The sequence below is a fragment of the Macrotis lagotis genome, chromosome X (assembly GCF_037893015.1).
Source record: "Macrotis lagotis isolate mMagLag1 chromosome X, bilby.v1.9.chrom.fasta, whole genome shotgun sequence".
Taxonomy (NCBI): domain Eukaryota; kingdom Metazoa; phylum Chordata; class Mammalia; order Peramelemorphia; family Peramelidae; genus Macrotis; species Macrotis lagotis.
This window is the reverse complement of record NC_133666.1, coordinates 572,894,875-572,908,645: the sequence shown is the minus strand read 5'-3', so window position 1 is coordinate 572,908,645 and position 13,771 is coordinate 572,894,875. Positions and strand designations below refer to the sequence as shown.

Here is a 13,771-nt window from a genome sequence, read left to right as displayed (position 1 = left end):
TTGCTGAAAACCTCCTGGAAAGAGTTCCCAAAATAAAAAATCTCTTAGAACTATTATAGCCAAATTGCAGGTTCTGAAGATAAGCAGAAAATATTCCAAGTAGTCAGAAAGGTATAGTTTAAATAGCTGGATGTAGAATTAGGGTCAGAGAAGGTTTAGCAACTTCCATATAAAAGGATAGGAGGACTTGGAAAATGGTATTCCACAAGGCAAAGGATCTAGTATTACAGCTTAAAATAACTGACTTAGCAAACTTAAGTGAAATTCTTCAGGAGGAAACAAAATGGATAGATATTATTAGAATATTTGACATTCAAACATATGACTCAAGAACAGCATAAAAAGATAAACATGAAATCATAGGAAACTCAGTAAGCTTAAACTGTATAGATACATTCATATTTAGGAAGGTGATATATAGAGAATTTTTATAGGAAAGAAAATAAAGGGAGATGGGGAAGGGATGACAAGCAATGCTTGACTCTCATTCTTAATTGAATTGGTTCAAAAGAGGAATGAATATATGTATAGATAGATATATATATATATAGTGTAATATACATCATATAATATGCACCATATATAAAAAAGAGAAAGAAAGATAAAAGAAGAAATATATAAAGGAGAAAACAGATTTGAGGCAAATATTCAGTTAGTAATCATAATCATGAATTTGAATATCATGGAATCGTCCATAAAAAGGGAAACAAAAAGCATAATGGGACAGAAACCAAAATCCTACAATATGCCTTTTAGAAGACATATATTTGAAACAAAACACACACACACACACACACACACACACACACACACACACACACACACATTGTGAAGATGCTGGGGCAGAATCTTTTATCTTTCAGCTGAAGTTAAAAAGGCAGGGATAGCGATCACAATCTCAGACAAAATGAAACCAAAAATTAGATCTAATTAAAGGAAATAAACAGGGAAACTATATTTTGCTAAAAGGTACCTTAAACAATGAAGTGGTATCAAAAATTTTATAGCAGGTTTTCCTAATAAAAATTTCATTTCTCAAATATGTATGGAACTGATTCATATTTATAAAAATAACAGCTATCCCCCAAATGATATGTGGATAAAATGTAAATAGGTAGTTTTCAGAAGAAATCAAAGCTATTTAGTCACATTAAGTAAATGCTATAAATTACTATGGATTAGAGAAATGTAAATTTAAACAGTTCTGAGATACTACCTCAAACCTGTCAGAAATACTGGAGGGAATGAGAGAAAATAGGTGTATCAGTGAAATGTTGATGGAATTGTAACTGATCCAACTTTGCTAGAGAATAATTTGGAATTATGTCCCAAGGGCTATAAAATTTTACATATCCTTTGAATAGAAATATAACTATGCTCATTAGTCATTTTTTGACATTTTATGACCCCATATAGAGTTTTTTTGGTAAATATATTGGAGTGTGTTTGCTATTTCTTTTTCCAGTAGATTAAAGAAAACAGAGATTAAATTTATCCAGGGTCATCCAGCTAATAAAAGCCAGAGGCCAGATTTGAACACCAGCCCTAGTGCTTTATTCACCCGCACACCTCCAAGACAAATAGAGTTATGTGTCTGAGGCTGGAATTTGTACTCAAGTCTTCCTGACTTCAGACTGATGACTTTTTCCCTTAAACTTTCTAGCTGCTCCTATATTCCAAAGGGATCCAAAAAAAAAAAGGATGGAGGGAAGGTCTATTTGCACACTTTTGTGCTATAAGAATTGATGAGATATGTGAGATGAATGAGCCTTGATGCAAGCAACTGCTCTCAGCAGTTCAGAGAGTTTGGCCAACCCTATTAGACCTTCTATGGACAACGCTATCCCCATCCAGAGGAAGAAAAACAAAACAAAAACAAAAAAATCAGAATCTAAGGGAATTTTGTAACAAAAATATACATATGCCTATGGTTGAATGCTGAAAAAAACTTTCAAAACATGCTATTTGGAAAAAATAAAATGGTAATTAAAAAAGACTTAAGGGAGGCATTAAAACATTTATTACATAAACAATAAAAAAGTTAAAATAAAAAAATTGATGAGGGTGTTGATTTTTAGAAAAAGAAAAAGACTTCCTTGAGAAGACATATGAACTAACAAAAAGTGAAGTTAAGAACTAGGAGATCATTGTATGTGGTAATAGCAACAATGAAATGATAATTGACTGTGAAAAATTCTGATTAATACAATCATTCAAAACCATCAGCTGAATTCATGAGGAAAATTGTCATTCACTTCCAGAAAGAGAATTGATGAACTTTGAATGCAAATTGATGTATGATTTTCTCACTTTATTTTTCTTTGTTTTTTGCAATATAGCTTATATGGAAATATGTTTTGCATGATTTCAAATGTATAATGAGTATTTCATTACTTTCTTTCTCAGCTAGTAGGAGAGAACATGAGAGAGAAATTATGAAACTCAAAATTTTTAAAATAAATACTTTATAAATTATTTTTTTCTAAAAAAGAAAGGGGAGAGAAGAAGCAAATTGAAGATGTCTCTAGTAATATAAACTATGACTTTTTAAAAGTTTTATTGGTGTCCTTTGTTTTTAAATTACAACCATTTATGGATTACTCCTAAATCATAACGTCTTTTGTAATAAATTAAAACTAGTAACAGTGATTTCAGCTGAAAGTGCTAGAAATACATTCCACCTCTGTAATTTTTAAAATAGCTGTCACTTCTCAATCCATTGGACAAAAAAACAAACAAACAATGCATAAAGACAAATCTTTCTTAGAAAATTTACAACAAAGTTAGTAAAATGATGTAAAATAGAATCAATTTGTTTTTATATCCAATTTAATATATTCTCATAATTGATTTGGACCTACACTGCCATGTCCTGCCCTCCCACAATTCCTTAATAAATGGGGTCCATGTGATAAGACAATAGAAGTCTGATATATTGGATTCATATCTGCTCCAAAATAACAATGTCTGATCCTCTATGGATATCCTCAATTTTTAATTTTTGCAGCTCATAGAACTTGCACCAAATGTTGGATCAATGTCAGGGAGCTAACATGCCTCAACATATCTAGACATTGAACTGAAGCAGGGGTGGGGGCAACAATACCATATCTATTTTTTCTTCAGATTGAGAGACTCCTCATGATTAGAGTTTTGGTTGTATTAGAATGTTTGTTTGTTTGTTTTCCTAAAATAATTACCTTCACTCCAGAAGCTAGTCCTTTAGAGCAGAGAAATCTGCCATGTAAATAATATTCTTATATACATCTACCTTTAAAAAAGTCCCCATTTCTATTTGCTAACATCAGTGCCTCAACTTTCTTAAGGAACTTTAGAACACCTGTCTAAATTTGAATTGTTAAACTGTACTTACAGTTTAGGAGCTACCCTTCCAACAAACTGCCAAGAGTTTTCTGAATCAATACCTTGCTCAACTTCCAAGTTTTCTTAATCCAAATATTCTCTTCATCTTCTATTCCATTAAATGGGGAGGAAAATCATTATAATCAAAGTTACTAGGCAGTCACTTCAAGGCAGCACTATCTCCTTTGAGTTTATGCAATATATTTCCTATTCATTTCAACTATACCTATATATCTGATTTAGATTTTCAAAAATGTGAATATTTTCCCATCAGACCTGTGAGGAATCTTTGGATCAGCATTTTCTCTAGAACTTTGAGTGTTAACTAGAGTACTCAGATATTAAATGACTTACCAAACTTGCACAGACAACATGTGGCAGAATCAAGACTAGAAACAAAATTTTTCTGATACCAAGGCCAGCTCTCTATCCATCATACCCCATTGCTTCCCTTTTAATATTTATATGATGATTGAGAGCAAGCGTTTCTGATTTTTGAGTCATACATTATAGCAGATACAATAATTAATTCAAAGTTCATGAGATTAGTATAATAGAGCAATTTCACACAGAAAATTTAAAAAATCTGCTAAATGCAACAAAAGACTGAAAACACTTGTTGTTTGATTTTCAAAATACAACAGAAATAAAGTACCAAAAAAAAGATGAGGGAAAAGATGATAGGCCATATTTAATTAATAAAATATGGACAACTAAGTACTCAATGTCCCATATAACTATTTTGACATTTCCATAAAATTTATCTTGGCCTATGCATGTGTTGCAAATATCACTGGTAAAAATATAAAAATAATTATTATATTGATATGTAACTTGAAAGTTTTCAGGAAGAGTTTAAATAATACTTTTATACATAATACTTCATCTTCACAGTCACTATCAACATTCCATACTTATTTTTCTTCATTATAAAAATATATTTTTTCCTACATGTCAAAAACCTTTACTTTCCTCTCTAGGCTAGCAAGACTTCTGCCATGAATGTCTTAAGACCAGAATAGAGTCAAACAGATCATTTTTTCAATAATCTTTTCATTGTTCAGAAATATAGGTTGAACAATAGCTTTAGGTATGTGAATAGATATTTATACATGAACACACACAGACACACACACATACACACACATATATATATATATATATGCATGCATTAATATCATAAATTAGGAAAAAGTACCACTAGCAAAATTATTTGCTGCTTTGCAATTTTCATGGAGGAATTTAATCTTGAATATGTATTCCCTGACAATGTTGAAGTTCAACATGTACTCTGTTCGCATCTGCAAGTCCCAGAATAATAAATGATTTCTCTATGAAATATAGAGTCACTATTTTCTCAAGCAATCAAGATGCATGTGTACATAGATGCATATATATATACACATAGACATGATGGCATACACATACATGTATTCATAGACATGTATGTATGTGGAGAGAAAGAAAATTGTCATCATCACCTTCAGCAATAAAGCAACTAGTTCATTTATTAAGGTCTGATCATGATCCAGGCACTGTGCTAAGAACTTAGACATACAAAGAAAGATGCTTTTCTCAAAGAATCTCTACAGCTACCAACCATTAAACAATGAAATAGTAGGTTCTGCAAAGGTCAAAGGAGACAATTATGGTTGGCATAAATACATTCATAAAGGTCATTAACTTTTATAGCATCTTCAAATAAAGCAAAAGATACTTAGGTTATGCTTGGAAAGGGAGTTGGGTAGCTCAAATAGCAAGAGACAACTATGGACAATCTGCATATTGTTTTGATTCCCATATATTATAAGGCATAAAATAAGGGGTTCAACATTTGGATAATTATTTTGTCAAGGATTTAGGGGATGGCATGTAATGATGGGAACTCATAGAGAACTCATAGAAAATTACCTATACCATTGGATAGGAAGATCTCCATCAGCGAAATCAGGTAAATATTGAAATATTGATGTATTCTCTTGATTGTTTGTTCAGGGAGGGCCAGCACTCCCTACATGAGGGCTTGCTTAGTCATTTTTCAGCGTTGTTCATCTACCTTTGGTGTCCACCTGCAAGCCAACCCTCCCCTGTGACTCCAAGGAGCTCTAGCATGCACAGCAACCTCACCTCAGTAAAACCATCTCAGTAAATGGGCTAAATCAGATTGAGGGGAACCAATAGGTCTCAAACCGATCTACCACAAGTATGTGATAACTTCCCGTGTAGAATAGGTGAATGAGAACGTTCCAATGGCAATGAAGGCAGCAGAAGCAGGTGCTGTGGAGTATTTTGAGCTTGGTGAGACATTGAAGATACCAGGGTCAGCCATTAAATCCTGAGCCATTGACAATTGTTCTAACCTTTTTTTTTGTCACTCGACTTCAATGGCTGTGGGAGATGGAGTACATCTGAAAACTTTGCATAACTCTTACCCACATAAATCCAATTTATGAGCAAATGAAGATGTTGCCCATGATATCAGTGTTCTAACTTCAAAAATGAAAGAAAAATAAAAATAGAATGAGACCTATTAATTATTATGCTTTCCAAAAATCAAAATGTCAATTAATGTAAAAGAAATAGAAAAAGATGCAAAATGTATATTCCTATGATAATCTCTCATAAGAAATAGAATAAAATATTTCATCCAGGAATATATATATATATATATATATATATATATATATATATATATATATATATGTTTGAGGAAAGGAAATTTAATAATTTAGATATTGAGAATGAAAAATAACAGTTGGACAATCTTATGATTTCACTGATATCTTCATAATTTAAAAAAAGTCCTATACTGAATTTTGAAGTTTTTTCTCTATAGATAATGCAGTATATTAGAATGAATTCACAGGTAATGGCCCTTGAAGACTACTCTTTTAATATAACAATTTTTAAATTCACTTATTTTATTTGTAACTAAAAACTAAAAATGACAAAAACTATCTTTGGTTTCACCATTAATGAAACTGGCAACAAAATCAAGGCAGAAGAGGAATATATCCCTAATAAGACACATTTAATATAAGACACATTTAATATAAGAAGTGTGATTCCATTTATCAATAATACTTCTTGGATAATATCAAGGTAATAAGTGTGTCAGTTACAGTTCTTTTAAATGTCCTTTAAAATGTTGTTTATTTAAAAAGATTTTTTCAAATTCTTACTTTTATTTTACTTTTCATTAAAAAGACTTAAGGGCTTATTTGGAAACAAAAGGTATCTCTATACAGAAATGACTCAATAAACGCATTGCATACAGATAATTTTTTTCTTTTCTTTTTTTCTCAAATGCATTTAAGAATAAAGCTACCATTATTTTTTTTTTAAAATTGAGGTCCACATTCTCCCTCCCTACCCCCATCCCTTCAATCCCTCTTTAAGAAGGAAAGCAATTTACTATAGATTATTCCTAGTTAGTCATGCAAAACATATTTTAAAATTAGTCATGTTGCAAAAGAAAACAAAAAGAAGAAAAAGAAAGTTTCAAAAGTATGCTTTCATCTAAATTCAGACACCAGCAGTTCTTTGTCTGGAGGTGGATAGCATTTTTTCATCATAAGTCCTTGGGAACAATGTGTAAAATACTCTCTCAGTTCTGTTTACTTCTCTTTCGATCATTTCATATGCCTTCTCTGATTTTTCTGGAAACAGTCCTGCTCATTATTTATTTATTTTTTGCTTGTTTATTTACTTTTTATTTTTTTACAAGGCAATGGGGTTAAATGACTTGCCCAAGGTCACACACTAAGTATTAAATGTCTGAGGCTGGATTTGAACCTAAATTCTCCTGACTCCAGGATCAGTGTTCTTTGCACTGCACCCTCTAGCTGTCCCCTGTTCAGTATTTCTTATAACTCAATAGTATTTTAACACAGTATTCCTTTATTAAAAATGTATAGATTAAATGTTGAAATTCAAATGAGTTTGGTTCCTTAAAGGTGTAGGTCAGGATTGGAGAATGAAATATTTCTGGCTTGGGGATAAATATGGAGACTTTTATTTTGCTTTTATAAAAGCAGACTTTTTGCCCGTCCAAGCTCCAAACAAGGATGGGGATGTCTTGGTTGCTTGTACTGTGTGGGTATCTGTGTCTATGTGGGTAGGAGGCTTTTCTGTGGTTCTAAGTCAGTAATATTTGAATTAGTAGTCTAAGATTACATTATAATATAATAATCTGTATTTTATACACTTATTAGCAGCCTACTCTTAATCTATAGGAACTTTTTAAAAAATATTCACACTAAATCATGAATGACTTGCATTTTAATTATGAATAAACCTGCACTGCTCAGTATTGTTTTGTTTTTAGGTCTATTGGTATCTTAGAATACACCTTGACCTGGAACTTTCAATTTTAAAGACCAATACATTTTTTTAAATCTAAACTCTTCTTCAAATCTCTTTACAGTATGTCATCATCATGATTGACTTAACGATCCTTGCCAAGTCATTTTCATCCTTGACCTATATACAAAAGATCAATAGACTGGAGTGTGCTAGAGAGAGAGAGAGAGAGAGAGAGAGAGAGAGAGAGAGAGAGAGAGAGAGAGAGAGAGAATGGAAGAAAGGAAAGAAGGAAGGAAGGAAGGAAGGAAGGAAGGAAGGAAGGAAAGGGAAGGAGAAAGGATGGAAGACATTTTGCTAAGATTTTCTTTTTATGTATTTTGTTGGCCTGTGTCTGTCTGTGACTGTATTTTGCACTCAATCAATTGCACTCAATCACAATTTTTCTTCAGTGTCATGAGGAGTAAATTAATAACTTGTGTTATTTGAATACTATTATCAATAATATGGAAAACATTTACTATCATTCCCCATTACCTACTTCTAAGTATATATTCCTCCCACCCAAATTCTAGACATCAATGTGCCTCCTTTCAGAAATAGTGTTCACCTAGAAAACGTTTTTTCTTTATTGGCGTTAATGTATTTCAAGAATTACTTCTGAGATCTTCTCAGCGAAGTAGAATCTTCAGTTTGACAGACAGAGTGTGAACCAGCAGTTAGCACATAGGACAAAATGTCACCACTCCCGGGGTTTTCTTCCCAACCCTGTTGGTGACCTTGTATGTGATACTACATCTCACCATGCCTTAATTTTCCCATCTGTAAAACATGAAGAAAACATTAAGTGTTCTGACAGCAGAGCTGTTAGGTAGAGGGGAAAATGGTTTATGAAGTATTCATCACTCTAGAAATTATTTGTAAAGTCTAATGATTTCTAACAAATCTTAAACAATGTCATTTTCATTGAAAATATGGACAGAACATATTTAAAGAAAGCAGATAGCTAAATGGAATAGTGGAAAGCATTCTGTGCCTGGAGTCTAGAAGACATCTCCTTGAGTTCAAATCTAATCTCAGAAGTTCCTTAGCTGTGTGACCCTGAGCAAGTCACTTAAGCCTGTTTAACTTAATTTCTTCATCTGTAAAGGGAACTAGAGAAGGAATTAGAAAACTAGTTTCTTCTCCAAGAAACCCCAAATGGATTCTGGAAGAGTCAGGCACTATTGAAAAAACAAACATTTAACCAAAAGAAATGTAGTCTTACTTTTTTTTAAATATAAAGGAGCCTTTTAACTGTTTTTTGTATACCTTTAGTAATCTGTTGAAGCCTATGAAGTATTTTTCAGGAAAAAAATATATTTAGTCTACTTTCATAATTGAAGGAGATGCCACTTTTCAGTTAGAAGTTAACAAAAATAAGGATTTTTCTTTCCTCATTCACTTTTCACATCTCTTTAAATTTATCCATGGACACCTCTGGATTCCTGACAGCAGGTAAATAAGAGGCTAGGGGAGGAGGTTTGACCTAATTTAGAACGTTTGTACATAATAATGTGTTCTTTAATTTTTGTCACAAGATGACGTGTTCTTAAATTTTTTTCTTACAATTCTTACAATAAAGTTTTAAAATATGGAATTTAAAAAGGAAGAAAAATTTTGGAGCTCATTTTCTTTTTACTAAGTTCTTCAATAAAATGATCCACCTCTCAACTTCATAAGACAATTCTGTGCAACTTTCTTAGTAGATTGAAGAACCTGTTTGAATCTAACTTTTCTTTGATTTCAAGAGCAGCAACCCATGTTGAAGTCAGGTGAAATCAATCCCCCACTCTCTGCCTAGCTGCCTCAGCATCTTAAGGACGTTTTCAGTGTTGATCCTCCCTATTCTCATTTGGTCCCAATCATGTGACCCTGGGAAATCTACATATGCAGACAGTAAACCAGGATATTGATGGCAAGAAGCAAATTTTACTCCCAATAATCCCTGAAGGTGCCTGGAAGAGGTCATTTAGTACCCTTCTTCTGCTACCTGGGATGGGGGAAGGGGGTGGCAGGGAAGAGGAAAGAAGCTGTCTCTGCCCCAGACATGTAAAGCTATTGAACATATACTGCACAAATACGTTTACAGACATACATGAAAATTTACACTCCATCTTCCTGAAATAACTTCTCTCTCTCTCTCTCTCTCTCTCTCTCTCTCTCTCTCTCTCTCTCTCTCTCTCTCTCTCTCTCTCTCCCTCCCTCCCTCCCTTCCTCCCTCCCTCCCCGTCTCTCCTCCGCCCCACCATACAATCCCTTCTCTGCATCGCACAATACAACATACTGGGAAAGGCACAATACCTACCCTATTACCCGCAATATCGAATCTCTACACACATACAACACCCTCTTCTTGGCATGCCTAATTACAATATACACATATTCCTTGCAGAAGTCTCTCCAGATTCTCTCCCCTATTCCCCTCTTAGCAATCATGCTCCTACAGAGCCCAAGCACAGGAGCTGTTAGGAGGCGCAGAAAGTAGGGGACAAAAACACAGCAATCGAGGATAATGCCCGTGTTCCACAAACTCTACAAGGACGACCCTTCCTTTTCCATACACCTTCTAGAAACCTCAAACACATGCTTCATCATTCGACTCTCGGCAGAGTCCAATACATAGACGTATTCCAGGCGAAGGGACTGCAGTTCTTCCCACCTCCTAATAGATGAGAATTCCCAGGTCTGTCGGCTCTCTAGCCTACTATAAGGTGAGATCTCATTGGTGAAACTGTGATGGTGGCTTTCCAGAAACATTCCTGGGCACTTACATGTGGGAGCAAAAATTCCACTTCCAGAGATGGTACTATCCTACCTACAGTATTGAGGGAGAAAGTGGGGGGGGGGGGGGGGAATGGGGTTCCTCTTAGAAATAGAGAGGAATCGAGGGTCTCTTCGGATCCAGTAGATGGCGCGAGTGTTCTTCCCTTGCAGGGCGTTAACCCTTAGGTCTGGGCTATGAAGCTGCTGAGTGTGGATGCATAGATGCATACATTTTTCGTTTTGAAAGAATTTCCCTCAATTTACATATTTGAGAGTACTTCAGAATTGATACAAATGAGATCGTTCCCTTTTACTATCTCAAATTATTCTTTATTTGCAGCACACTACAGGCTAAGGCGAGAAATATAATGTGAAAGGGGGCAAGTATTTGAGAAAATGACTTTTTTCTCCTACCCACCCTGGAATGAAATTGGGCCACACGTCAAAACATGAGTATATAGGCAAACGTACACCTATCTAAATGTCTATAAAGCTCTATGCAAAGTCAGTCTTTTGTAATCTCTGTTCCTAATCAATCCTCAAAATAATGGATGCAAACAGTCTGCCTTAAATACACTGCCAATGGAATAGTGGCACGGGCTATATTAACGATGGGGGCACTGAAATACAGAAATAGATAGAGATAACCTTATGTATTTTGATGACAGTTTCTCCGAGAACAAGTCGGTCCCTCTAATAAAGTGTCCTTTTAATCTTTTCTAACATTAGTTTCTAGATTTTATTTCAGTCTGCAATGAAAATCGCACCAACATTATTTCTTGGGCTGCTTTTACAGGCAGAATCGATCTTCTCTGGGAAAAAAAATAAGCCCCTTAATATCAAATATTGTTGGGAGTTTATTAGAGAGCGTCGCTAGTCTTCAAGATGCTCTCTGTTGGTTTCTGGCTGTTGCTATAACAAGTGAGAACTGTGGTAGATTTAGGTTGAGGGGAAAAATGCATAAGAAAAGACAAAATCCAGAGTAGCTGAGACTCTGTGCCCCCGTTGGAGAGATGGTTGAGTCCTCGTCAAGGTTGCTGTGGTATCCCAGAAACACCATTCACTCTGAGCTGTGACCGCGCACCAACAACAGCAACAACTCTACTGCGCCTGGCCAAGGAATAGGAATTAGGAGCTCACGAATAATATGAAAGGGATCTGCAAAGGGGAAATCCGTGCAAAAGAATCAAATTCGGGGGACTTTGGGAAAAGAGGATGTATTAAATGCGGCCGACTTGACTTCATTCTGGTGAAGAAAATGGGGATTAAAAGTGGATTTACATTTTGGAACCTCGTCTTTTTATTGATGATTTCATGTGTGAAAGGTAGGTTTGATTTCAGGGGTCTCCTCTTTTGATCTGAGGTGTTCTGAGCTGTTGCCTGGAAATAGGTCTGCATATTACTTTGCCATTCGTACTAATTATGATGATGATGATGATGATACCAACAATAAAAAATAATAAAGAACGGTTTGATTCACGGCTCTATTCTCAGATAGGAAATGCATTTGCTTGCCAGGCTTGGCGTTCAATGCAGTGATTGAGCCCGAGCTCAATAAATATTCTTGCAGTATGCTCAAACGAATACGTGAGTTGGTTCGTATAGCCTCTAACTAGTGGATATTCAAGCAGAATCTCACTGCAAGACTTTTTAGGGTGAAAGACTACCTTTATTTCTAGGCAAATTGATGGATATTTTAGCCTCCGTGGAATATTGATACTAAAGACACTACTGTAATTCCTTTAACCCATTCAGTGGGGAAAGTTAGGGGAGGTGCACTGTATGTACTCTATTATGTTCTAAAAAGCATTAGGGAGCTATGACTCACAACTCAAGAAGAATTCTTCTAGAGGGAGAGATAGGTAGGTAGGTAGATAGATAGATAGATAGATAGATAGATAGATAGATAGATAGATAGATAGATGAATGTATTTGCATGGATATGTGCATTCTCAATATCCCTGTCCCTATGGATGAATGGAAGGGTGTAGAAGAGCTGCACTGGGACCTTGCAAAAGGGTTGGGCAAACATAAATCTTTTAAAAGCATGAAATGTCATGGAGTGCAGAGATCGACCCTGGGGGGGGTGGGAATAAAGGTAGAAAGAAAGTCATTCTCCAAAGCCCAAAAACAAATAAATAAATGAAAGACCTCCAGAAAGTCTCCGGTTCAGACAGGTAGAAGTGAATGTCACATGCACATCGGAAAAATGGAAATGCAAAATGTCATGTAAAACAGCAGGGATGCAGGGAGCTTTGGGGAGCATGTGAAAGGGATCTCCATGAAAGAGGCAGGGGAGGAAATGAACCCGAAAGCCTCGTTCTACAACTTCACACGCACCCTGCTGTCTATTAATTGCTGCAAGAAATACTCTTGAGGTGTTTATGACTAATGATGAATTTTGGATAGATTGCCTCCTCCTCCTCCACCACCACCACCTCCTCCTCCTCCTCCTCCTCCTCCTCCTCTTTCTCCTCCTCCTTCACAGAGCTGCTCGAATAGTCACTATCGATTTCGGGGTGTGTGTGTGTGTGTGTGTGTGTGTGTGTGTGTGTGTGTGTTGGACCCAGTTTTAACTCTCGGTTTTTGCATAGGCACACAGAGGTTGTCAACACAAACTGCATGTTTCTTCCGTTTTAAAGGGGGTGACTCTCTGAACTGCAATCTGGCTCCGTCTTTATGAAACAGTTTATTGTACAGCTTGCAGCTGGTTGTCCTCACACAGAAAGCAGTGCATTTGCATTCCGTGGAAATAATAATTCATGTTTCAAGGGAGTGGGAAGGCTACCTTGTGCTATTTTATCTTGACACTATATTCAAAGATAGGAAATAGAATTTGGTTTAAAAAAATTCTTAATGCAATGGAGCCGTTTCTGTCTCTATGTGCAAGCAAAATGTTCTCTAATCTTTAGCTTACATTAAAGCATATTTGGGCAAGTCTTTCAGATACAAGCCCAGTATAATAGAGAACATCTTCATCTCCTTAGAGGAGTTTTTTGCATACAACGTGTTTCTTGTTGCACGGGACCATGTTACAGTTAATGCACGACGCATTAGAATCTTAGTATTAATGTTTAGTTTGCCTGCCACAAGGTTAATTTAATAGATGGCTCTAGAGCTCTTTGGGAGACGGGTGTTTTCTAAGTAGGAGTCGCGTGGAGGCAGCATCCTATAGAGTTAAAGAACTAGGTTGTCTCTCCTTGGGAAAAGAGATGACCACGGGTTAACTGCAAGTTTTTGTGGTACCTGTTGAGCGAAAAACATTTTGGGGGCGGAAGACTAGGGAGGTGGGGCGGGGGTG

At 35.5% G+C, this 13,771-nt stretch overlaps 1 protein-coding gene across 1 annotated transcript in view; it reads left to right on the top strand.

The window, feature by feature from the left end:
• Nucleotides 1-11,600: 11,600 nt before the first annotated feature.
• Nucleotides 11,601-13,771, top strand: part of LOC141499367 (CUB and sushi domain-containing protein 3-like) — a 586,049-nt gene continuing 583,878 nt past the window's right edge. The window contains exon 1 of the mRNA XM_074202122.1: nucleotides 11,601-11,795. Coding sequence (XP_074058223.1) covers nucleotides 11,618-11,795 — 178 coding nt within the window. The 5' untranslated portion in view covers nucleotides 11,601-11,617. The remainder of the gene's footprint in view (nucleotides 11,796-13,771) is intronic.